This window comes from Callorhinchus milii, unplaced genomic scaffold, assembly GCF_018977255.1.
Source record: "Callorhinchus milii isolate IMCB2004 unplaced genomic scaffold, IMCB_Cmil_1.0 Scaffold14, whole genome shotgun sequence".
NCBI lineage: Eukaryota > Metazoa > Chordata > Chondrichthyes > Chimaeriformes > Callorhinchidae > Callorhinchus > Callorhinchus milii.
Genome location: NW_024704755.1, coordinates 11,649,773 through 11,675,539, shown reverse-complemented (window position 1 = coordinate 11,675,539; position 25,767 = coordinate 11,649,773). Strand labels below are relative to the sequence as shown.

Below are 25,767 nucleotides of genomic sequence, written 5' to 3'. Positions count from 1 at the left end.
GTGTGTGGAGGCTGGTCACTCTCTGCTTCTTTGCACAAATGGCAGCTCTTTACGTGTGTGAGGCTCTAGTCAGCATGGACGAGCTTGATCTTGCGTTAATGTAACATTTTCACAAGGTCACTTTCTGGAGAGGGCAGCGCGGGGGGGAGGAGTGGGGGTGGCGGGGGGGCCTGGATGAATAACATTGAGAATTGGAGAGCCAGGAAGACTCCACCGTTAGATGTCTTGTCTCTCCATGGCAACATGGAAACTCCTTGTCTGCTGTGACCGAGGCAGACCGAACCTAAAATGAACAACGCAAAGAATGGGATGATGATATGGACAAATATCATATAATTGCTCATAATATAAAAAGTTGGAAACACGCCAGCAACATCCTGCAAACAACAAGTGAAGTGATTGTTTTTTTTTGGTTAGCCAGGTGTCTTAACACACGCAGAAGCCCGTCACCATGCTTAAGGGTGTCCAAACCGAACTGAGAATTCCATGCATCCCACCTACACGTGGAAACAGCGAGTAAAATTAAAATTCAAGATGGTAACACCTCCCTCCCCTGTGGTAAATGCCGAGGCAAGACATACCTAACACACAATTGTTGGATGCTTCAGGGCTGCATAGAAGTCCTACTGCTAATCTTGTGGACGTATCTGTGAGGGACAGATAGGGAACATTCCTGCTTGTTTTGTTGCCTTTTCTCTTGCCTCGCACATTCCATGTTTGCTACACACTTTGTTCGCTGAAGTCTCCAATGCTTGTTGGGCCCTCCCGCCCCCTGCACACTTTCACGTCAAGCACACTTACTGACGCACACGCTATAAAGTCTCTCTCCTAGCGGTCTCTCCCGACCGTTTGCTGGGCTCATCACAAGTAACAGGATTGTGTTCTGGACCGACCGGACCCACAGCTGCACATCTCTCATTTCATGAATGCCGGGCAATTTCACCTGATCTCTGGAGGCGAAGAAGCCAACGCAGCTTTAATTCAGAGCAGTGAGTGACCGAACATTATTAATCTGTGAGCAGAGGGCCTGGATGAATAACATTGAGAATTGGAGAGCCAGGAAGAGTCCACCGTTAGATGTCTTGTCTCTCCATGGCAACAGACTGCTAGGAAAACAAGGTGTAATGTACCAGAGTGCGAGACGGCTTGCTGTTCGCTACAGCCGTGGCTTTGACATTTGTGCTCCTCCAACACACTGAGACCCCGATCAGTGGCTTTGCTTGGTTTATTTTGGAAGTGAAGGATGTGCTTTCATCCTCCCTGGGTCTGTGCTGTAAGCTTTACCTTACCCGTCAAGGAGTGGAGAATACTGGGAGGAAATTAGAGACGATCAAACGAGAGAGAAGGAAAGAAAAAGTGCAGTAAAGACGTCCTTGGGTTCTGTGCAGAACCTGGGAATGTTTGTGGATTTAATGCCCTGATATACCCAGTGCCCACCAGAGCTTGGGGCTGTGCTGTTTGAGGTTGTTTTGGATGATTCTCACTGTTGTGAGAGCAGTAAACCGGGCACCGCAAAAATCAACAGCAGCTCAGAGTCACAGAGGCACAAATCAATCCAGAGCTCAATGACATGCATGATCAAGCTGGAGCTAATGAACCCAATTGTAGCCTTGATCTGAGGTGCTGCAGCTTTCACAGTGAGGTGAAAACCACAGCTGCAATTAGAACCCTGTCCGCCAAATGTTTAATTGCTTTAGTTCATCATAATGTGACAGACTCTGTAGGTCTCGGTGATTTGTAATTGTAGATCTTTACGAGACGCTCTGTAAGGTGGTAAAGTGTGCTCGTCCTGGCTTGTGATGGTCACAGATCATCGTTGTGCACAGTGTCCGGTCCGCAGCTGACTTCCTGAACAGACGTTTGGGTATAATTGCTACAACCACTAGAGAAAGGGATGACTGGTTTCCTAACGTGCCCCACTGCTGTTACAATGTGGTGTTGTCACTTTACACTCAGATGTTTTCGTGCTTCCTTGGAGACAGGCCCGGAATGGCTTTATTCAGCCTGTCGGGACTATTCTTAGTAAATACCTGATTTAGGTAAAAAATCTCATGATAGGGAGATTGGTGAATAAAATACCCAGAGGGGCAATTGAGTCAGGTTGTGTCTGTAAATCCAAGAAGGAATTAGACAGTTATTTGTGAATAAGTTGATTGAGAGATATGAGAGAGAAATAGTGTAGGAGTTTGTTTTGGACTGCTTAGATAGACAGCAATAGTCTTTTCTGGTCTTTACATAATAATGATGATCCTTATATTTGATATATATTCATGTTGGAGGGACGTCTTATTCTAAAGTGTAATAACTGTGTATTTTGGTTCTTAAATCTCCCTTTTCTTCCGGGCTGAGCTGAATTACTCCTCTTGCCTCCTTCAAGGCCCATCTCAAAACCTTCCTCTTTGACCGTGGCTTGAGCCACCCTCCTGATTTCCCACCCTCAGTTTCGGGTGCAAACCCTCAACAGTCCAGCGCCTTGGGACGTCTTTCCGACGTGAAAGGCGCTCTATAAATGTAATCTTGTTGTTGTTGATTTAAGTGAGTGTCTCAGTGCTCCTGAACTAGGGAGAGAGAAACTCAGTTAGGATTCCTGTTCCTGTTTAAATCATGGTTCAGTTGGCACGTTCAGGTGGATGGCACTAATCGAAAAGAGAAGAGAGTTTCTCTCCAGTGTCCTGATGCTCCCGATTAGCTGGTCATTCACCTCATGGCTGGTTTTGGGACATTTCTGCTGCAATTGCCAGGAAAAAGGGTCTCTCCGCCTGACAGTAACTACTTGCAAAGCACTTTGAGATGTTTCGCCATGTTAAGGCGTGATTAAAAATGCAAGCTCTTTCTTTATAAAGTGACCCCTGCCGGAAAGTGTGTGTATGTGACATCAGGGGCACAGTCAGCTTTAAAACTGCTCATAATTGAATCACTGATCAGCACTCACTTGATCTTATGGTACTCTGATATCTAAAATATTGATTCATTTGCTATGATAACACAATGGGGTTTCCTAATATAAGCTCATCACAAATAATTTTTAACAGTCAGTATACAGACATGGGCACACTGTCTAACACTGTACAACCAGTGTTTTTTTTTGCAGCCCATTTAATTTCGCTATGCAGATTTTAAAATCCAATTTCCACATTTAATTTTTGTGTGAAATTAAATTGCCCAAAACAAATAGATAATGAGCTCTTTCCTTTATTATTATAATAGGGACGACAAGCACAATACAATGTGATGCAGTACAAATTTACATTTATATAGTCCCAAAGCTATTAACAATACTGGCTAGGCATCCGAGCTGGAGGTGGGAGCCAAGGGGCTGGGGAGGGGAGAGATTTTGCCCACAAAATACACACTCTCCATTTTATAGTATATTCTGTGAAGCACTTTGAGATGTCTTGACGACGTGAAATTTTTGCGAGGATTACTAGTAGTATTATTATGACCAAAAGCACTGTTAAAGAAGTAGATCTTGAGGTGGACCTTGAATTAGGTCTTTTCGATTGCATGAATGTATGTGGCCACAAACCAAGAGCTAAAACAAAGTGGTTTTATGGTATTACAAATGAAAAGCGGCCACTTGGGCAAAGTAATAAAAATAATCCTTGTGTTTGATATGGCGCTTTACCATGTCACCAAAACGTCTCACGATTTACCGTAAAGTGTAGTGACTGTGTATTAGTAGGCGAACTCAGCAGCCAATTTCTTCCACAATAACGTCACATGTAGAATGCAGCGATTCCACTGGGTGGCGTGTTCCTGAGACCATGGAATGATTTATCACTGTACTATTTCCTCCTTTTTTTCACAGGTTGTACTTCCAACCAGAGTTGGCCAGGTCTATGTGTATGACACAGCTCCACAGATGGAACAAGATGAATACGATGTCCCCCCATCCAGAATTCCTCCCCCTGCTGCTCCACAGGAGATTTATGATGTGCTCCCCACAAGAGGCGGGATGGTGCTCTCTGGGAATCAGTACGGGCAGGAGGTGGGTAGCCAAGCTTCGTTAACATAGCATTCGAAAGAATCGTGAAAATTAGAACCTGATGAGCTTCCAGTGTTGCCTTTTGAGGAACTCTTTGCAAAGTTATGTTTTCGGCATCTCAAAGCAAGGCGACGGTGGGCTCGGAAAAGTGAAGCTTCCTTCAGTGGGATTTATAAGTAGCGACTCGGAGTTTCTAACAGGGGAATCCTGCCAGTTACCGATAGTACATCACACCGGCTGACTTTCTCCCAGGAGATGGCTGTGATATGCTGTTTTCTTACTAGGGGCTCCAAGTTACTATTTGTGAGAAAATGCCATTAGGAATGTACACTTATCGACCCCCAGTATCTGGTTTGTTGACATAAAGCATATTGAAAATGTGTCTCTTGAGTTATTGATCTTCTGAGTCTTCCCTCTCCTCACAGGGAAAAAAGTTTGACAAACTTTTTTTCATGAAGACAGCATCCCCTTAATAGGCATACGCTTTGTGTTGTGGTAGTTTACAGTTGGTCCAAAACAAATACACACCAGAGTGCGACAAGCAGGCAAAACTCTGGGAAATGAGGAAGGCCACTAAGAAGGGTGGGAGAATTTCAGTCACAGGGAGCAGCAATTGACAAATGCACTTTCTTGAATATTTCCATGAGATTCAGTGGGAGATCGGGCTCAGTGCCAAGACTGTATGTCTGGCAAATGTCACAGTAAAAAAATGCTTTTTTGCATACTTAGTGGTTTGTACTCTGATAACTAAAAGGAAATAGTCTAAAGATTTTTCATGGATAAAAATTGTGGAAAAATGATTACAAACATCAGCGGGACAGGATTAATTGTGGTTAAAAGCTTGGGGTCTTGTGATTTATGGAGAACATATTTTAACCTTGCTCCCTTTTCTTTTAGGTGTATGATACTCCCCCTATGGCAGTAAAGGACCCTAACAGTAGAGACAAAATGCAGGACATTTATGATGTACCACCTAGTGTGGAAATGAATCAGCAAGGTCATCAGACTGTGAGTATTCCATTCCTAAATAATAAATAATATACATTTAATATAACATTTTTCATGTTAGGAGGATGTCTGAAAACGTTTCATAGGATTTATTATTATTAAAAATAATGATAATCTTTCCATTTGATTTAGTGCTTCCGTGTTGGAAGGATGTCTCAAAGCGATCCATGGGTTCATTGTAAAGTGTAGTGATTGTTTTTGTGGGCGAATGCGTTAATGACCAATTTTATTACAGGGATTGTTGACCAGAACACTGGTAGAAACGCCTTTTTTTCAAATAGTGCCACAGGATCTTTAACATCTGTCTATGATGGATCCCAGGTTTAATATCTCCTCTGAAGGACGGCATTTCCAGCAATGCAGCCTAGCACGGCATTTGGAGTGTCAGCCTGAACTGTGAGCTCAAAGTCCTGACAAGTGACCTGAACCCACATTCTTCTGACTCGAAGGCGAGAGAGCTACCAATTGAGCCATTCTTGTCTGACACCCAAGTTAAAGCTGACAGTGAAGGGCTGTGTTCCCAATTCTGACATAAGAGTCTGAATTATAGTCCCAGAATGAATGGGAAGAGAAGGGGAATCTAGGAGGTGGCAGGAAAGTCCTGGGGGGAGGGAGGAGTTGTCCCTCCCAAATGGGTAGGGCAAGGTGGAACCCTAGTGTAGCACCATTGTAATCTGTCGACCAGAACAGTAGAAATCTCAACTCAGTGGGAAGACCATACAACCCATTATTATTAGTGTCAGTGTTTCCTGCTCCAATGAAGCAAACCTAATTGCCACATCCTCTAATTCTCTTCCTCTGCATTTGCTCATCTAATTTGTTTTTAAAAAAATTCTCTAATCAACTCTCCTTGTTGGGTCCTTTACCTCACCCTTTCGACTGCAGGGACTTTGGGTGAAAATGTTCAGTCTTCGTTCCTGGATCTGATTCAATGTCTTTCCCAATGCAGGTCTATGATATTCCTCCGTCTGTAAGTAAAGATGTCCCAGACGGCTTTGTCACAGAAGATACGTATGATGTCCCGCCATCATTTGCTCACAGAACAATGAAGAAGAATTCCGACCTCAGGAGGTACCCAGCTTCACCCCAAAACCCTGCTGTGCAGGACGGCTATCCGCCTGAGGATGTGTACGATGTACCTCCACTGGCGGGAAAGCTTACAGATACGTCCTTCAACCAGGATATCTATGACGTTCCTCCAAGCCAGAAGATACTTGGAGGGCAGAAGACAATCACTCAGGATGTGTATGATTTCCCGAGGGACCTCAGCGTGCCAAATTCAGGAGGCAAGGGATCCCTGAACGAGGAGTCTGGTGGGGATTATATTTACGACGTGCCTCCTCAGGTGTGTAGAGATGCCACCACGGAGGACATCACCAACAGCTTCAAAAGGCTTTCAGCCTCCAGCACAGGCAGCACGAGGAGTAATATCTCAACGTCTTCCCTTGACGTCATCCCTGTCAAGGAGTCTTCGAACACCTTGCCCAAGCCAAGTGGCAGGGAGCTCAATTTGGACTTAGAAGCGGCGATGGAAATGCTGGCAAAGCTGCAGCAAAACGTGGAGAGTTCCGTTTCTTATCTCATGTCCTTCATCATCAGTAGCTGGAGGAACCGCGAGCACATGGAAGCCAACGTGCAGAACATCCAGAGCGGGGTTGAAAAGGTAAAGAATTCTGTGAAGGATCTTCTGGAGTTTGGCCGAGGAGCTGTTGCGAATTCCACGCAAGCGACTGATCGCACTTTGCACACCAAGCTGAGCAAACAGGTGCAGAAAATGGAAGAGGTCTACCAGGTGCTACTCAAACACAGCCAGGCATTGGACAACTGCAATTGGGCGCTTAATGTTTTGGTAATGAACAAGCAGAGTTCATCAGATGACCTCGACAGGTTTGTCATGTACTCACGGGGCATCCCCGATGATACAAAGCAGCTCGCGTCTTTCCTTCACGGCAATGCTTCGCTGCTCTTTAAACGGACAAAACAGCAACCATCACAGGGGGATCCCAAGTCTAACCTGTCCCAGTCGGGCCTTGACAGTCACTCAACCAACAACAACAATATATCGCACTCTCAGACGGGACACGCAGACAAGGCCAATATACAGGCACGGCCTCTGCCATCGCCACCGAGATACACTGCTGAAGAGGCCCCAGACACCCAATACGAGAACAATGGTAGTGGGTGGATGGAAGACTATGACTACGTTCACTTGCAGGTTTGTAGGCTCAAATTTTGCTTGGGTGCAATCGCCCAATTGTTTGTCCTTTGACTGGTTAGTATGTGTATGAAATGACACACGGAGTCACATCTGTGTAAAGCTGCCGATTAGCAGGGGTTTACTATGTTAAATGATGGCTTGAGCAGGTAGAGCCCATAGGAGCTGAGTGGGAAGGATCTCATCGACTCGCCACGTCGTTCACTGCAGCTCGTTGCAAGTATAAGTATTGGGATCTAATTTGCAGGATTTCATCATAAGATTCCTTATTAATTTGTCCAAGTGGGATCTCTTTTCGGTATCCAGAAGTACATCCCACCCCCTCCCCATTCCTGGGAATTGGGTTCCGATGCAGTCACTTCCGGAGCAGATTTCTACCAGGAATTGTAACCAAAATCCTTATCAAGAACTACTTTACAAAATAAGACACCATTATTTTTAAGTTAGGCTAATATGAAGGAAGAAGGATTTTTCAACACACTTAGCGAATCTGGAAATTTAAACCCGAGGGCAAAAAGCATAAGAAAGGTCTGAAAAGAGAAGCTCATTGATTATAAAACATTTTCGCTCAGTCATAAAGCTCAAAGTTGACTTCTGTTTCACATCCTCCTGTTTGCCAAATAACTGTGGTTTAGATGTAAAAGCGTTCTTGACTTTCAAAAGCGCACTCTGAGGGTGATATCAATTTGAATTGATTAATCTTCACGAATGAGTGATATAGGCTTAATGACTGAGCATCCACTACACACTTCAGGTTTAAAGAGATCTTTTGGAAGATTCAGTGTTCCGGCTACGCCAATCTTTTTGAAGATCGTTACTGGTCAAATTTGATTAATCTTTTTAAAATAATAATAATACTTGCTTTTGATATGGACCCTGGTCATGCCTATGAGACAACAACAACAGATTACATTTGTATAGTGTCTTTCATGTCGGGAGGACGTCCCATGGCCCTGGACAGGGATTTGGACCTGACCTGGTGGTTGGGATCAGGAGGGTAGGGAGAGGGCAGGGAGGATAGGGGTAGGAGTGTGACCGAAGGCATGGTCAAAGAGGAGGGTCTTGAGATGGGCCTTGAAAGGGGCAAGGGAGGGAGCAAGGCGAAGGGAGTGGAGTTGGATGGAGTGGGATGGAGTTCCAAAGGGTGGAGGCAGAGAGGCTGAAAGCCCGACCGCTGATGAAAGGGAGACATCTCAAAGCACTTTATACTGTAGGACATAGTGCTGATATATTTTGTTGGCAAAGTAATACAGCATAAAATATTAATGCAGCAAAGTCAGCAAACAATAACACATTTTAGTTGTACACTAATCTGGCTTGTTGTTATAATGAAATATAATTTCAAATATTTCCCTGTGTTGAAAGCAGGCAACATTTCTGAGACTTGGACTTACAATGTTGTGAAGTTAAAGTGTCTCCTTGTGGTCTATTTCCTGCAAATGCAAACAAGTGAAAGGCATCCTACAATTAGAAGCTACTACATTATATTATTATACAGATCATTTTCACTTCCTATTTCCAATCCGGCTTTATTGGAAAATTATTTTGCCAAGCGAAACCACAAATGGTTTTGCAATAAACTTGAAACAAAACTTACTTATAAACTTACCTAAAGTAACATACAAAAATACAGCATTTACAAATTTTTAAATAGAACAAAAATGGAACATCTCAACAAACGAAAGGCACATGCCTTTACATGTAGAGAAATCTTAATCTCTGTGTAATTGTTTTATGTAATAATGGACTTAACAACAACACCGAGCTGAAGGTCGCGGTTGGGGAGGGCAGGGGGGGAAGCAGGGAGATCTAAGCACAGTCAAAGAGGAGGGTCTTGAGGTGGGTCTTGAAGGTGGCGAGCAAGAGGGCAAGACAGAGAGTCTGTGGGATGGAGTTCCAGAGGGTGGGTGCAGAGTGGCGGAAGGCCCGCCTGCCTATAGTGGGGCGAGCGAGGCGGGGGACATGAAGCAGGCCGGAGCCCGCTGAGCGGAGGGTGCGAACAGGGTGGTAGGGAAAAGTCCAGAGCAGGCCTCTATTATTGCAGTGAGTCTGATTTTGGGTGTCAGTTTAATCTGTTTAAAGGAATGAGCTGCCTGAGTTTGTTGGTTGCAGGTAGAAATCAATAGTGCTGTACAGTTATTAAGGAAAGAACCTTCATTGTGTGATGAGAGTTCACCAGCGTTAGGTCCTGGAAAACCGTGGTTGACTATTCCAACTATGTGCCCCCGTCTCTGACAGCAAAATAGGTTGAGTGACAAGTAAGATAGATTGTCCACCGTAACTGGTCCCAGTATCACATTCCAGAGCCATACAATCAGACCAGCTGGGAATTCTTTCAAAATAGGTCTTTTAAGAAGAAAATCAAATGAGAAATTTTATTAAAAACTGAGTTATTCCTGGAGGTGCAAAGATTCATTCACCAAAATAAATTAACTTAAAATCTAGAAATAAGCTTATCGTTAAATTCATATTTCAAACTGTTTAAAAATTTTTTTTTTGGGTGTCCTCTAATCCTGTTATATTCACCTTACCTGGCTGCTTTCAAAGCACAAATAATTTACGCTGTATTCATTGAATCTGCAGATCATTATGCTGTGTTATGTTACAAATATTTTTGTAAGGAATATTTGGAGTTAAAGCCCTGATTTTGCTAATTAATTTGGCCCAATTGGTAGTCAGCAACATATTTTGTGACATGCTTAAACATGTTGTTTATGCATTTCCTTCACAAAATATAGGATCACTTCACTTTGCAGTATATTCTGTGAAGCGCTTTGAGATATCTCGAAAACGTGATAAGGCACTTTATCAAATGCAGGGATTATTACTGTGGTCGCCACTCAGACCAGCCTTGCAATACCCATCTCCCACTCCGCCAAGGAGATGGTGAACAGTCACTGAGTTAACCCACTGTACTCAGGAGCTCACAAAGGTGCTTGCTCAGTTAGCAGCCAAAGAACCACACAGCGTAGAAGGCCACTGTGTCTGTACTGGCTCTTTTAAGAGCAATCCTTTCAGTCCCATTTACCTGCCTTTTTCCCATACACCAGTAGCTTAGTCCTCTTTAGCTATTCATGTAGTTCTCTCTTGAACTATGTGAGGACATACTTCTCTTTTGGAATGAATACAGTAGGGTACATCAACAAGAACAATTTGCATTTAGACAGAGCTATTCACGCAGGATAATGCCTTGGTGAGTGTGGGGTATTTGTGGTGCAGTTATTGTCTTGTGGGAAACTGAGCCATACAACTGACCTCCCAAATGTTATTCTCAGTGTGTGCTGAGTTGAGCTGAGCTGAGGTGGGTGGGATAATTGGCGTTAATGTCTCAGATGTGTGTGTGTGTGTGTGTGTGGCGGTGCAGAATCAAATCAGTTTTGCTTCTAATCATTGTCTAGTGACATCTGCTGGAAAGTGCGTGTATTTGCTGAGTTAGAACAAGATTAGGCACAATATTGCCCTGTTCTCCCTCGATCATTCTTAACCTCATCCTTCTTGTGCCCAGTCTGGAAGCTTCACTCCTTTGCCAGATGTTGCACACAGTCCTCCCAGCCCTTACCCCCCCCCCCCCCCTCTGACAACAAGGCAGCCGACAATGGAACACCTTTTGGAATGATTTGCCGGAACGTGACTTGTGATGCATGTTGTGTGTGCGTGTGTTTTGTCAATTTTCAGGGGAAGGAAGAGTTTGAAAAAACACAAAAGGAGTTGCTGGAGAAAGGGAACATCATACGACAAGGCAAAGCACAGCTGGAGCAACAGCAGGTGAGAGCTTGGAGCGAGATCCTGATGTGGAGGGCAGAGTCCTGTTCAGTTATCGTTCATGCATTTTACTTTTATGAATGCGGATACTGCAGCACTCACAATGTCCGGACGTAGTGGAGGCGTCCCACCCCTTTCCTTTGGACCCTTCATGCCAGCAAGTCCCAAGAGACAGTCTTGAGTCTCCTCATGTCAGCTTTGTCTCTTCCCGACACTTTATCCCCTCCCCCCCCCCACCCCACCACCCCACCCCACAGTCCAGCTGGGGTTCGAGTTTCATGCAGTTCAGGCTGTTTTGCTATCTTGCTAGGTTGCCATTCTTTGTGTGCGATATAGGCCGTGAATGCTGTCAGGATAATCAACTGTGAGGAGCAGAGACAGCACAGCTGCGCTCGGTACATTTCTCAGCCACAAGTATGCACTTTCCAGCAGGAGTCACTGGATAGGGAGCAGGATTGATGGTCTGATTTTATCCTTTCTAGCCCGGGATACCGAGGCCAATTGTAGCACCCCAAATGGTCTGAGCTGAGATCAGCTGAGTTTGTAAGGATCAGGATCAAATCTATCTGGTCTGTGTGGCCTACTGCTGAACCTGTGGTGCCTCTATCCACAACTGGCCTAAGATTCCTACTGTTTATTGACATTTATCATTTACTACCTACAGGTCAAACAGTTTGAGCGTCTAGAGCAAGAGGTAACCAGACCTATTGAGAATGACCTCTCAAACTGGACCCCAACCCACCAATACGCACAGGTTAAGAGCAAGCTGAGCACCTCGGACAGGCAGCTCCTTTTGTTTTACTCAGAACAGTGCGAGTCAAACATCACAACATTAATCAATGCCATCGATGCCTTCTTCACATCCATCAACAACAACCAGCCTCCCAAAATCTTCGTGGCGCACAGCAAGTTCGTCATTCTCAGCGCGCACAAGTTAGTCTTCATCGGAGACACTCTCTCCCGCCAGGCCAAGTCACAAGAGGTCCGCAATAAAGTCACGCACTACAGCAACCTGCTCTGTGACATGCTTAAACACATTGTGGTGACTACCAAGACGGCAGCCTTGCAATATCCATCTCCCACTGCTGCCAAGGAGATGGTGGACAGAGTCACCGAGTTATCCCACTGTACACAGCAGTTCAAGATGGTGATAAGTCAGTTAGCGGGCATGTGAGGATGTGCAACAGAGCACCTTCAGACTAAACTGTACATTCGTTGCATTTCAAGATTGAATGAATTAAACCACTGTAAATGGAATACTGTAAATATTTGTCCTAAGAAATACCCCTGCAGAGAAAAAATACGTTTTTGGTCTGTTGGAAAGAATTCAGCGGGGGTATTTTTTGTTAAAGACTTTACCATTTATAATTAATCAAGGGTGTTTAAATTCTGAACGCTGTTGTGTTCCTTTTTTTAAAAAAAAAAGTTCATTTAATGTTGTGTTCTGTAAAATGAAAGCAGAAATAATTATTTTCAGCGTTGATTTTAAATTGTGGACGTGTGGGTTATATTTTAAAATTTATTAAAGTAAAAGGAAGATTATCAGAACAACGAAAATAGACGGAGGACATTTTTCTACTGTGGCAATTAGCTAAGTAATTGTTTTCGTTGTCACGGGACTGTGTTAACTGGCAAAGTATCGCGGCTGCATAAGAGTTCTGATTCTGTATAATAAATCATATTAGCAGCATCTCACGAGAGGTCACAAAGAAAACGGGGAATAACAGGTAAAACCAAGAGGGCAAAACTGCCCCTTCAGAGTGAAGTGTATGTGAAGAAAGGTATTAATGTTTCATCTGTGTTTTTTTTAGATCTTAACCTCAGTATGAGGTACATATTGCATTGCATTTCAACCCTTTCCCATTCACCAGCTATTGCAGAAAATGCAAATGAATTGGTGCCTTGAAATTATTGAGCTTCTGCTGGTAAACAGAGCTGAAGTGATTTGCAGCCTGTACTCGCATTGGATCCATTGGGGGGAACCAAGTAAAAAAACAAACTGATATGCAGCGTCACTTTTAGTGACGTTGTTTCTGAACAAAAATCATATTTCACAGTTTTGACATTCACTGCAATTACATAATTGCAATTGCAAAACTGTTTTGTTGAACGTTGGGTTTCAGCGAAAACACTGATCTGAAAGTATGAGAAAGAACTTCCTCTAAAACTTTTAACCAAAGATTGCCTAAGGATATCTGACTTTGCCAGTATTGTTGGAACTGCAAATCCAACAATGGTTCACTTTGGTGCTGATGGGAGCCCACAAACCTCCATTTAACATCCCCTTTACGTGGCATATGAATTGCTGACAGTTCCGCTCACACTATCGTGCTGCGCCTAGCTTACTTGGTTACTGCCAGCCTTGAGTGTGTCAGTAGCATGTTCAACAGGCAGAAGAGGAGGGCTGTGTGTTGCCAATGCACTGCCTCCTGCAATGGGTCCCAAATGTTGCCAGTTTTAGCCATCCCGCACGCACGTGCTAAATGCTGGAGGCAAGCACGTGCTTGGAAGCGGTGATGGCGCTGCATGCTTGGCGTTGCCATGCACGGTGTTAACAGCGCAGTAGATGTACAGCCCAAAACCCGCTGCATTCACCTCAGACCTACCGGTTTGCCCGACATCGCTCAGATCCCAGCACACTGCGCACACAGGGAGATGCCATTGCCACCCAACATCGTCACATCGCATGCAAAGTAACGTGACAGTGTGTGCGGTGTGGTGAATTGACCGCCGCGTGTGTGGTCCTAGTGAATCCTACGTGTGCGCATGAGGTTAACTCAGCGGAGGGCTCACACTCAGGGCTGTGACCACAAGAGTGCTGCTTGTTAAGCCATGTCTTGTTACTGTTATGCCACTATTCCAAACTGAGGTCTAAGCTAAACACTCCGTTACTACTTCTCTCGCTCTCCTTATTGTATCAATCTTTATCTTGCATTGTAAAATGAGCACATGGTACCACCCATTCACACTCCAGCTTTTGTTTTCTTGCGAAATGTTATGTATGTTTAATATCTGACGTGGTCGGAGGATCGATTAGCTCTGTATGAGATGCATTCTTGTGAATGTCTGCACCTTCTGTGACTAAAAGCAACCTTGCTTGAAAGACGCTGATTCAGAGACTCTTGGTGGAAATTCTAATTCTCCGGAATGTGAAAAGAATTTCTTCCGAACAAAAAGTCAGGCAGATTGGCTGAGCACCTGATCAGTGAAAAATTGTACATGGATCCCAGACAAAAGAGGAAACTGCAATGCTGTATATCTTCTGAACACAACACTTCTGCACCAGCCAAAACCTTTGAAAACCGTTTCAACATTGAGGCCGCAACGTTGCCATTGATTGGTGCTGCGGTTGACACAGCCCTGTTATGAGTGAGTGAAGCAATTAGCAAATTTTGTCCATAAATGTAGATGTTGAAGTGATCCAAAATATTACGGATTGCAGAGTGAAAGGGGCTGAACCTGACAACGAAACTCATCCTTTACAGCTTTTACAGGTCCTGCTAGAAATTCCCCCAATAGTCTAAACCTACTTTGCATTTTACCTTTTTATTTCTCTGGTCTTAACATTATGGTGAAACACTGCTGTAAATGTGATGTATTCTTTACCATGCAAACTTAGTTCATATTCATCCAAATTTTTAGTTCTCTTGCACAGTGGTTGGTTTAGGGTGGCTGTTGCCTTTTGTATTATATTCAACTGGATTTATTTTTAATTATTAAACAGGCTTAAGAATCATGAAAGCGTGTTGCGTCTTTGGAGTTTTTGACCTGCACTGTCACCCAGGAAGCATTTAGAGTTGTGATTCGGAATCTGTTTCTACCTATTTGAAAGGTGTGAATTTTTTCGTGTGCTTTTTCTGTTGCTTTAATCTTCCTGCCCAAATCTTCTCTATTGGCGAAACCTTAGGCAAGTTTCCTTACTCCACACACCTCTGTTCACTGAGTAGTCAGGAGGAACCCGGTTGTTAGTTGATTGGCGGATTGGTTTCTGGGGTAATAATCTCTTCAAAAAAAATGATAAGATTAATTTGGTCACCCAATCCATGACTATTTTTGGGACATGCAATTGGCTGCCGCATTTCACCCACAAAATATACAATATATTCTGTGAAGTGCTTTGAGACGTCTCAATTATGTGATAAGACACTACTTCAAATTCAAGGATTATTATTATTAAAATGTCCTCAACAGCACACCTTGCAGCTATTTCCAAGACATAATTTTATAATATTGTTTCCAAGACATAAGCAAACGGTATTTTTTAAACACAATCCACATATCCATATGAGACAGCAATAACATTGCTAAAGAAACTCAATACCTATTTGCGACAATGTGTTTCCCTGGTCCCTTGATCTTTTTAGTGCTAGGCTTGTTTTAATGGCTCATTTGAGGGACAGAAATTCTTAATGCTGAGCTACCAATGTATTGAAATGTCAGCCTGGCCTGTGAGCTCAAATGCACAACAGCAACAACCGCAAGATTGCATTTATAGAGCGCCTTTCACGTCGGGAAGACGTCCCAAGGCGCTGGAAAGTTGGGTCAGGACCCGAGCAGGGGGGAACTGGTCAGGGTGAGGGGAGGGAAGGGAGAGAGCGAGGAAGGGGTAGAGAGTCAAGAAGGGAGGTGAAGGAACGGTTGAAGAGAAAGGTCTTGAGACTTCATAACTCAGAGGCGAAAGTGCAGGATGTAATGTTTAATGTACGACTACAATACAAAATTTAATTTTATAACACCTTTCGCGTCAGGAAGATGTCCCAAGCTGTTGAGATATAATGTAATGCAGATGTATTTTTTTCACATACAGCCTAGGAAGTACTGACAGAGTGTATTTTTATGCAGACACACTGCAGACAAGCAGCCGTTCATTATTTTATAAGTCAATACACATTTCAATGTCACACAGTGTTGGTGTGAGGCTTTAACAGGGAAATCAAATTGTACTACTTGGTTTAGCAAATAGCAAAGGATCCAAAATGCTCATCCACTAAGATTAGTAAATTTGGCAAAGATTGAGGAATCAAAAACAACAGCTTGGATTTATATAGCGCCCTCCACGCCGGACGGCGTCTGAGAGCGCTTTTTTTCACTTGTGCAATAAAAGTGCAAAACAAGGATAGTTTACTAAATACTGTACAACACTTCTACACTAACACAAAACAGCTTTTATATATTTGTACCATTCCTTGCATCCACATTGCTCCCTATCAATGTCACTCAATGCAAGTCCAAATAAACCATCAGGCAACTTAATAAGTCACTATAAACTGTGATTCACAGTAACAGCAAGAACATCAACAAAATTTGCATTTATATCGTACCTTTCATGTTAGGAGGACGTCCAAAGCCATTGGGAAGCCCTCCCAATGTGGCTATCTATGAACCAGTCAATGTTTACTCATTCTGCAGCATTATTTCAAAAAAGAGAGATTGTCTAAACATTGTTTTTTAAAAGAAGTAGAATGCAGCGTGGTTGTAAACGTAGGGAGGAAGATTTTGGTAAGAGAATCTGTTAAGAGAATATATTTCCTTCAATGAGGCTCCATTATAACATGATCCGTTATCAATTTGAATACATTTAAAAATTCATGCAGCTGTGGCTTAGGGTGGTATTTCACTTGAATCGTCCTTCTTCCCTTTGGAAGAATTGTTCACTTGTTCAAAGAATCTTGCGATATTGGACATTTTAAATCCACTCTTGAAGCTCCGGGCAGCAAATGCGTAGATGATAGGATTACTGGAGTTACTAATGAAAATTAAAACTTTAGCAACGATTTCAAAGCAAGAATCAATACTGTTCAATCTTTTCGAGAGATCTGGGTTTGAAGTCTTGCTCAGGACAGCCAAAACCTTAATGACATTTCTTGAATGATATGGTAACCAGCAAAGTGCAAACAGAATCACCACACCCGCAATCAGCCTTCCAGTTTTACCCTTGTCCTTGGTTTGGAAGTTCATCAGTTTGACTCTTTTGAAAATAAAAGTGTAACAGACCATCAGTGTGATGAACGGAATGACAAATCCAACCAAGGTTTCTAGCAGAAGAACTGTGATCTGCTGCTCATCGGATGAATATCTTCGTTTTAAATGTGGGCGCCCATCTCTGATGTCAGTGGCAACCACTAGGATGACAGGAATAGCGGAGAGAAAACCTGAAAGCCAGACAGCAGTGACCACTTTACCAACATGTCCTCGTTGCCACCACTTCTGAGCGGTGATCGGATAGAGCACAGCCACAAAGCGCTCAATGCTCATGACTGTGATGAGGAACACGCTGGTGTACATGGATGAGAAGAGTAAATAGCCGCTGATTTTCCAGAAAACCAATCCAAGGAACGGAGCATTTGCAATATCGGAAGCGATAAAAGGCACCAAGACGAGAGCCATGAGATCTGCCACAGCCAGGTTTAATATCAGCGAGACGGTGGGAGATCGGTGCTTAATATTCATGAAGATATTCCAGATCACTATGGAATTCCCTGTTGCTCCAACAAGAAAAATCAAACCATAGATACAGGCAATTGCAGTACGCACTGCAACATTAGTGTGATGAGTTGTATTCAGTCCTGAAGACATATTGCCCGGCATCATTCTGGTAACAATTTGCTCCGTTGCTTTTACAATCAACCATGCATTGAAAACTCTTCTCTCCAGAATGGATTAAAATGCAGTTGTTTAAAATAATTGATTGCTGCTTCAGATAGAGACGGTGCTTTCATCAGTAGATTTTCTACGGAACTGAAAACAGCACAGCAGAAGGGTTTTGTTTCACAAAACGTAATGGGGCATTGCAACATAAGCAGAAACCACAAACCACAGTTCTGGATGATCTGCAGCCCATGGAGGGAGGTGTTGAGGAAGCCAACATGCAGGAACAACAATAACAGGATTCCATTTATAGAGCGCCTTTCACGTCGGGAGGACGTCCCAAGGCGCTGTACAGTTGATTCAGGACCCGAGCAGGGGGGAAATGGTTAGGGTGAGGGGAGGGAAGGGAGGGAGCGAGGAGGAGGTAGAGAGTTGAGAGGGGAGCTGAAGGCACAGTCAAAGAGAAAGGTCTTGAGACCGGCCTTGAAGGAGGAAAGGGAGGAAGCAAGGCGAAGGCACTGGGGGATAGAGTTCCAGAGCCTAGGGGCTGAGAGGCTGAAGGTGAGGATGAGGTTCTTGAATTCGATCCTCTGGGGGATGGGGAGCCAGTGGAGGCGAGGGCGAGGGTGAGAGTGATGTGGTCGCGGTGTCTGGTGCGGGACAGCACACGAGCTGCAGAGTTCTGAATGACCTGCAGTGTGGAGGGAGGTGGCGGGAAGGCCGACGAGGAGAGAGTTCCCATAGTCCAGCCTTAAGGTGACAAAGGCATGGACCAGAGTTTCAGCAGCGTGAGGGGTGAGGTAGTGCCGTAGTCTGGCGATATTTCGGAGGTGATGGAAAGTGGTGCCAGTTGTGGTGCGGATATGAGGAAGAAAGGACAGCTCAGAGTTGAACAGAACCCCGAGGTTCCTGATGGCTTTGAGAGGTGGAGAGTGCAGCCTTGGATGCTGATGCTATCAGCCCCTGAGGTGCGGAGGCGCTGACGTGAGCCAATCAGGAGGGCCTCAGTTTTACGCACGTTGAGCTGAAGAAAGTTGTCTCTTGTCCAGGACTCGATGTCGGACAGGCAGCTGTCAGGACGTCGGTGGTCGTGGAGTTGAGGGTAGAGGAGGAAATGTAGTGTTGGGTGTCATCCGCATACATGTGGAAGTTAACCCCATGTCTGCGGATGATGTCACCAAGGGGGAGCATATAGAGGGTGAAGAGGAGGGGACCGAGGACAGAGCCCTGAGGGACACCGCACGAGACAGTGCGGGGGGTGGAGGAAAAGCCGTTTGTGGAAACAAAATGAAGACGGTGGGAGAGGTACGACCTAAACCACTCAAGGACAGGGTCTTGAAGGTTGAGGTGGGAGGACAAGCGGTGGAGGAGGATAGCGTGGTCGACCGTATCGAATGCTGCCGATAGGTCGAGGAGGACGAGGAGGCAGAGGGAGCCCTGGTCGCAGATGGTCAGGATGTCATTGGTGACCTTGACCAGGGCAGTTTCTGTGCTGTGGGCAGCACGGAAACCCGACTGAAGAGGTTCGAATAATGAATGGGTGGAGAGGAAAGAGCGCAGTTGGGAGGCGACAACTCTTTCGAGGACCTTGGACAGGAAGGGGAGGTTGGAGATGGGCCGGTAGCTTGATAGCTGCGACGCATCAAGGGAGGGTTTTTTCAAAGTGGGAGTGATGGTGGCAGTTTTTAGGGGAATGGGAACAGAGCCAGAGGAGAGGGACAGGTTGATGATGTCTGTGATATGTGGGGCAAGGAGGTGGAGCTGAGAGATAAGGAGTGGAGTGGGGATGGGGTCAAGGGAGCAGGTGGTGGGTTTCAGGGATAGGATGAGTTTGGTGACAGAGGGTGAGGAAACGGGTACAGGTGTGTAGGGGAGGATGGGTAGGAGTCGGAGTGTGGGAGGGAGGGGGTGGAGGGTGGGTGGAGGTTGGAGGGGAGGTGACCGTGGAGCGGATTCCCTTGATTTTGGATTCAAGTAAATCCAGCATCTCCTCACAGTGAAGGTTGGAGGAGATGACCTGCGCGGGGTGGCGGGGGGGATGGAGGAGATGTGGTGGAGAACAGAAGCCTGGCGTTGTTCTTCGCCTCCAGGATTATCCTGGAGTAAAAGGACGACTTGGCCGAGGCTAAAGTGGAGCGGTAGATTTTGAAGAGGTCCAGCCAGATTTGTCGGTGGACCGTTAGGCCAGATTTGAGGCAGGTGCGTTCAGCGGCCCGCACCTGGCTCTTCAGTGAGCGGAGGTGGGTGGTGAACCAGGGGGAGAAGCGAGAGTAGGAGACAGTACGGGAGGTGATGGGGGCAAAAGTGTTGAGTGTGGAGGAGAGGGTGTTGTGGAGGAGGGTGAGAGGAGAAGAGGGGTCAGTGAGGGTTGAAGGCCAGAGGGAGAGGAGTTCAGAGGAGTTTGGATAGTCAAGCCTGGATGTTATGAATGTGTGTATGAGGGTTTCAGCGTCCTGTGGTGTGAGACAGCGTCGGAGCTGGGAGATGTTGTGGAGGCAGAGTGGGTCATGGCACAAATGTGGGATAGAAAGGATAGTGGAGATTCAAACAAGATGTCAAGTCTCCGGACAGGCTTCGTAAGGTGGAGTGTGCAACCTTGGATGGTGATGCTGTCAGTGCCTGAGGGTGGAGGTGCTGACGGCAGCCAAGCAGGAGAATCTCCCCCATCCTCTCCTACAACCATCCAACTGAGGGGATGGTGGACGTCCTCAAAACCAAAGTCAAGGGGATCCACTCAGCTGCCTCTGCACTTCTGTTTACTATCCCCTCCCCTCTCTCCCCCCTCTCCCCCCACCGACCTCCAAGCACACCCTCTCTCTCCCAAGTGCGGGTCACCCTCTGCAACTGCAGGAGCCGGTGGTTGGTTGCTAAGGACGCTCAGGTTGGTAAGAGAAGCGCTTGCCTTCCTGACACATTGCAGTAAAGGCTCTGCGCACTGCGTCCTCCCAACCGCCGGCTCCTGCCACTGCCCTGGGAGGACGTTCACCAGGGAAGTGGGGGAGCGGGTTGCAATATTGGTAATGATCTAAGGCCGGATGAGGCGAACCCCATAAATAACATTAAGACCGTAGCTGTTTGAAGCAGACTTGTTGAAGGAAAAGATGCTGGCAATCCATTCAAGACATTCACTCGAAACACGGGATCACTGAGCAATGCATTGCTCCGTATGGTGATCAGATACATTTACAAGTAAGCATCAAAGATTAATTCCTGATGGGTGTATAACGGGAAGCTGTAAGAGAGCTGGGGTCCGACACACTCTTTAAGCAGAAAAAGGCCACAGGTGACAAAGTGTTTATTATCGATTTCTTACTGAACAGCGTGAAAATGGATAAATGATCAAACGGCAGTTGTTGACTTGCAACTTTATAGTTTCTTGCACTTGTGGAATAAACAAAACATTCAATGTTGCCTCCACTGTACAACAGTTCTACACTAAAACAAAAATACCTTTCATACATATATGATAACAAATATCAAAAATGCAAGGATTATTATTATGATACTGTTCCACGCACCCACCCTGCTAGCTATGAATGTGACTGAATATAAACAACGCAAACCAGCAGGTAACCTAATAAGCTATTATAAACTGTGTTTTACAACTATCTATGTACCAGTCAATGTTTACTCATTCTGCAGGAAAATACAATTGAATAAAAAAAGATTGTCTAAACATTGTTTTTTAAAGAAGCAGTCTGCAACAAGATTGTAAATGTACAGAGGAACATTTTGGTAAGAATATCTCCATTATCAATTTAAATAGATTTAAAAATTCACGCAGCTATGGTTTAGATTAGTATTTCTCTTGTCTCTTGGTTCTTTTCTTTGGAAGAATTGTTCATTTGTTCAAAGAGTCTTGCGATACTGGACATTTTAAATCCACTCTTGAAGCTCCGAGCAGCAAATGCATAGAGGATAGGATTAACGGTGTTACTAACAAAAGTTAAAACTTTAGAAAGCATCGAAATGTAAGTATAAATACTTTTCAATCTTTTGGAGAATTTTGGGCTTGAAGTCTTGTTCAGCACCGACAAAACCTTAATGACATTTCTTGTATGATATGGTAACCAGCAAAGTGCAAACAACATCACCACACCCACAATCAGCCTTCCAGTTTTACCTTTGTCCCTGGTTTGGAAGTTCATCTGTTTGACTCTTTTGAAAATAAAAGTGTAACAGACCATCAGTGTGATGAACGGAATGACAAATCCAACTAAGGTTTCCAGCAGAAGAACTGTGATCTGCTGCTGATCGGATGAATATCTTCGTTTTAAACGTTGGCGCCCATCTCTGATGTCAGTGGCAACCACTAGGATGACAGGAATAGCGAAGAGAAAACCTGAAAGCCAGACAGCAGTGACCACTTTACCAACATGTCCTCGTTGCCACCACTTCTGGGCGGTGATCGGATAGAGCACAGCCACAAAGCGCTCAATGCTCATGACTGTGATGAGGAACACGCTGGTGTACATGGATGTGAAGAGTAAACAGCCGTTGATTTTCCAGAAAACCAATCCAAGGAACGGAGCATTTGCAATATCGGAAGCGATAAAAGGCACCAAGACGAGAGCCATGAGATCTGCCACAGCCAGGTTTAATATCAGCGAGACGGTGGGAGATCGGTGCTTAATATTCATGAAGATATTCCAGATCACTATGGAATTCCCTGTTGCTCCAACAAGAAAAATCAAACCGTAGATACAGGCAATTGCAGTACGCACTGCAACATTAGTGTGATGAGTTGTATTCAGTCCTGAAGACATATTGCCCGGCATCATTCTGGTAACAATTTGCTCCGTTGCTTTTACAATCAGTTGTGCACAGAAAGCTCTCTCCAGAAACAATTCAATACAGTTGTTTAAAGTAATCGTCTACTTGTTTAGATAGAAGCAGTGCTCTGTGCTTTCACCACTAGTTATTTTACAGAACTGATAATAGCATTGCAGAAGAATATATCTGTTCACAGAAACTAGTGGTTGTTGGAGAAAAATCTCCCCCCGCCCCTACGCCTCCTTCTCCACTGCCTTGGAGTCATCTGAACTCCTCCCACTCTAGGCTTCCTCCCACGATGGCCTCTCCTCCTCGGTCACTCTCCTCCACACTCCTTCTCCACCACTCTCGATGCCCTTGCTCCCCTCACTTCTTGAAGCATCTGCTACAGACGAAAGTCACCCTGGTATACCAGCCACCTATGCTCCCTTAAGGCACAAGTGTGAGCTGCTGAACGCACCTGGCTCAAATCCTTCAGCAGATTTGGCTGGACCTTATCAAATCTTATGGTTCTACCCTCATCCCCGCTAAATCGTCATTCTACTCCAAGACAATCTTGAAGACCAAAGACAACCCCAGGCTCCTCTTCTCCATCACCATCCGGCTCCTCCGCCCACCCTCTCACACTTCACCCATCCTCACCACCAACGCCAACTGTGAGGCAATGCTGGACAAAACCAAATTCGAGAGGATCTGCTCAGCTGCTTCAGCCCTTCCTTCTACTACCCTCTCTCCATCTTCCCCTCACACCCTAGCTGCTACCCGTCCTTTCCTCCACATCTTCGAACCCATCTCCCACTCCTCTCTCACCACCCACATGAAACCAACCACCTGCCCCCTCAACCCAATCCCTACTCCTCTCCTTACCTACTTACCTACCTTGCCCCTCTACTCACAGATATCATAAACCTCTTTGTGTCTACTGGTACCATTCCCATGCCTTTAAAATCTGCCGTCATCACTCTTATCCTTAAAAAACCCTTCCTGGAAACTGGAAGTGGTTGAAGTGATGGAGGGCGTCAGAAGAGTCATGGATGTAGGTGGGTAAGAACTGGACAAAAGAGGGAAAAATAGAATCTAGGTAAGAGGAAATAAGTTCTGTGGGGCACAAACAGGTTGAAACGATGTGTCTACCAAGGTAGTCCTGTGTGTGAATCTTGGGGAGGAGGAAGAGATGTCTTCCAACCTCATTGTTCTCCAAACCTGCACAGCCCGCCTCAAATCTCCTCCCCAAAATCCACAACTTAAGAACTTGCCACAATTCATAGAGATTTTGAAAGTGTAGGACAACGGGTTTTTACAGGCTAAGAACAGGTGAAATTTCAAGGCTCCATTTTCTAAATTCTTAAGTTCTGTCTCAAATTAGAGTCTGCTCCCAATTTAAGAGAATTTAACACTACTTGGTCAAGAGCATGTGTTTGGCCAAATGAATCGATTTCTGGTTTCTGCTGTGCTGAATTCATTCTGTTCTCTGTGTACATCTTCTTAGTTTCTGATACTCAACCACTTCTCTGAATTATTTCATTGTGAACGTAAGACCCCATAGATGTGTATAAAGTTTCAAATGGGATTGAAAATCTAAGGCCAGAACAATAAATACTTTGGGGTGCACCAAGACAGTAGAACAAGAGGACATAGGTTTGGAGTAGCAAAGGGCAATTTCAGGACAGCCAGCAGAAATTTTTCTTCACTTGGAAACTAATTAACGACTAGAACAAGTTGCTGAGAAGGGAGGTTGAGGCCAGGACACTGACGTCATTTAGAGAGTAAAGTGATACTGTGATTGGCGGATGGTCAGGTGGGTATTTTGGAGCGATAATTATAAGAATAATGTTTGCATTTTACATAGAACCTTATGACGTCTTTGAGATGTCTCAAAGCGCTTCACAGAATATACTGTAAAGTGAATTGACTATATTTTGTGGGCAAAACACAGCAGCCAGTTGTGCACAAAGTATTGAGTGACCAAATTATTTTTTTTGATGGGATTATTACACCCGGAAAATTGATCTGCCAATTGACTAACAACCGTGTTCCTACTTACTGCTAGGGAAAACAGGCGAGTGGAGTAAGGAAACTTGCCTAACGTTTCGTACTGCCCAGGAATCAAATTCAGGTCCTCTTGCTTGCGAGGTGAGTGCTCTAACCACCAAGTTACAGGGATGAGATCAGATGAGCCAAGAGCCTTCTTTATCTGACCCAATCTTGTGACCTATTGCTATTGTTCTTCCTTGGGTTCCACCTAAATCATCAATGTTGTCCTTTTTATTGGCTTCAGCCCCCAGATTCGCTATCTCTCCTAATTGAAGAAATCATCTGGAAATTGGATCAGTCGCATACTGCAAGAGTGAGAAGCAGATTGGTCACTGCTGACTGACTTTCAGCTTTTCTCTTCGTTATTCCTGTTGTCCTAGTGCTCACCTTTAACATCAGAGATGGGCGCCCACGTTTAAAACGAAGATATTCATCCGATCAGCAGCAGATCACAGTTCTTCTGCTGGAAACCTTAGTTGGATTTGTCATTCCGTTCATCACACTGATGGTCTGTTACACTTTTATTTTCAAAAGAGTCAAACAGATGATCTTCCAAACCAAGGACAAGGGTACAACTGGAAGGCTGATTGTGGGTGTGGTGATGTTGTTTGCACTTTGCTGGTTACCATATCATACAAGAAATGTCATTAAGGTTTTGTGAGTGCTGAACAAGACTTCAAACCCAGAACTCTCCAAAAGATTGAAACGTATGGGTAATTGCATTGGAACCCAAAAAGTTTTAATTTTCATTAGTAACACAGTTAATCCTATCCTCTATGCATTTGCTGCTCGGAGCTTCAAGAGTGGATTTAAATTGTCCAGTATCGCAAGACTCTTTGATGAAATAAACAATTCTTCCAAAGAAAAGAACCAAGAGACGAGAGAAATACTAATCTAAACCACAGCTGCGTGAACTTTTAAATCTATTTAAATTGATAATGGAGATACTCTTACCAAAACGTTCCTCTGTACATTTACAATCTTGTTGCAGACCGCTTCTTTAAAAAACAATGTTTAGACAATCTCTTTTTTTATTGCAATTGTATTTTCCTGCAGAATGAGTAAACATTGACTGGTACATAGATAATTGTAAAACACATTTTATAATAGCTTATTAGGTTACCTGATGGTTTGCGTTGTTTATATTCAGTCACATTCATAGCTAGCAGGGTGGGTGCGTGGAATAGTATCACAATAATAATCCTTGCATTTTTGAAATTTGGTATTATATATGTATGAAAGGTATTTTTGTGTTAGTCTAGAACTGTTATACAGTGGAGGCAACATTGAATGCTTTGTTCATTTATTCCACAAGTGCAAAAAACTGTAAAGTTGCAAGTCAACAACTGCCGTTTGATCATTTATCCATTTTCACGCTGTTCAGTAAGAAATCGATAATAAA

At 44.4% G+C, this 25,767-nt stretch overlaps 3 protein-coding genes and 1 pseudogene across 4 annotated transcripts; 2 read left to right on the top strand and 2 right to left on the bottom strand.

Moving 5' to 3' along the window:
- The first annotated feature begins 954 nt into the window (after positions 1-954).
- Positions 955-14,711, top strand: LOC103176114 (BCAR1 scaffold protein, Cas family member). 2 transcript variants are annotated; one of them, XM_042340233.1, is made up of 6 exons: positions 955-989; positions 3,809-3,988; positions 4,883-4,993; positions 5,943-7,208; positions 10,884-10,973; positions 11,635-14,711. In XM_042340233.1, exons 2-6 carry the CDS (start codon positions 3,863-3,865, stop codon positions 12,142-12,144), a joined length of 2,103 nt encoding a protein of 700 aa, XP_042196167.1. In that variant the 5' UTR covers positions 955-989; positions 3,809-3,862; the 3' UTR covers positions 12,145-14,711. The 2 variants fall into 2 exon arrangements, with proteins under 2 accessions (XP_042196167.1, XP_007887696.2); XM_007889505.2 differs by lacking the exon at positions 955-989 and having other exon boundaries at positions 3,734-3,988.
- Positions 14,712-16,571: 1,860 nt separating this feature from the next.
- LOC103176182 (leukotriene B4 receptor 1-like) lies at positions 16,572-17,558 on the bottom strand. The gene has a single exon (XM_007889589.2). It carries the CDS (start codon positions 17,556-17,558, stop codon positions 16,572-16,574), a length of 987 nt encoding a protein of 328 aa, XP_007887780.2.
- A 3,791-nt stretch (positions 17,559-21,349) lies between these two features.
- On the bottom strand, positions 21,350-22,336 carry LOC103176181 (leukotriene B4 receptor 1-like). The gene has a single exon (XM_007889588.2). It carries the CDS (start codon positions 22,334-22,336, stop codon positions 21,350-21,352), a length of 987 nt encoding a protein of 328 aa, XP_007887779.2.
- Positions 22,337-23,361: 1,025 nt separating this feature from the next.
- On the top strand, positions 23,362-25,258 carry LOC121850151 (annotated as a pseudogene).
- The last annotated feature ends 509 nt before the right edge of the window (positions 25,259-25,767 follow it).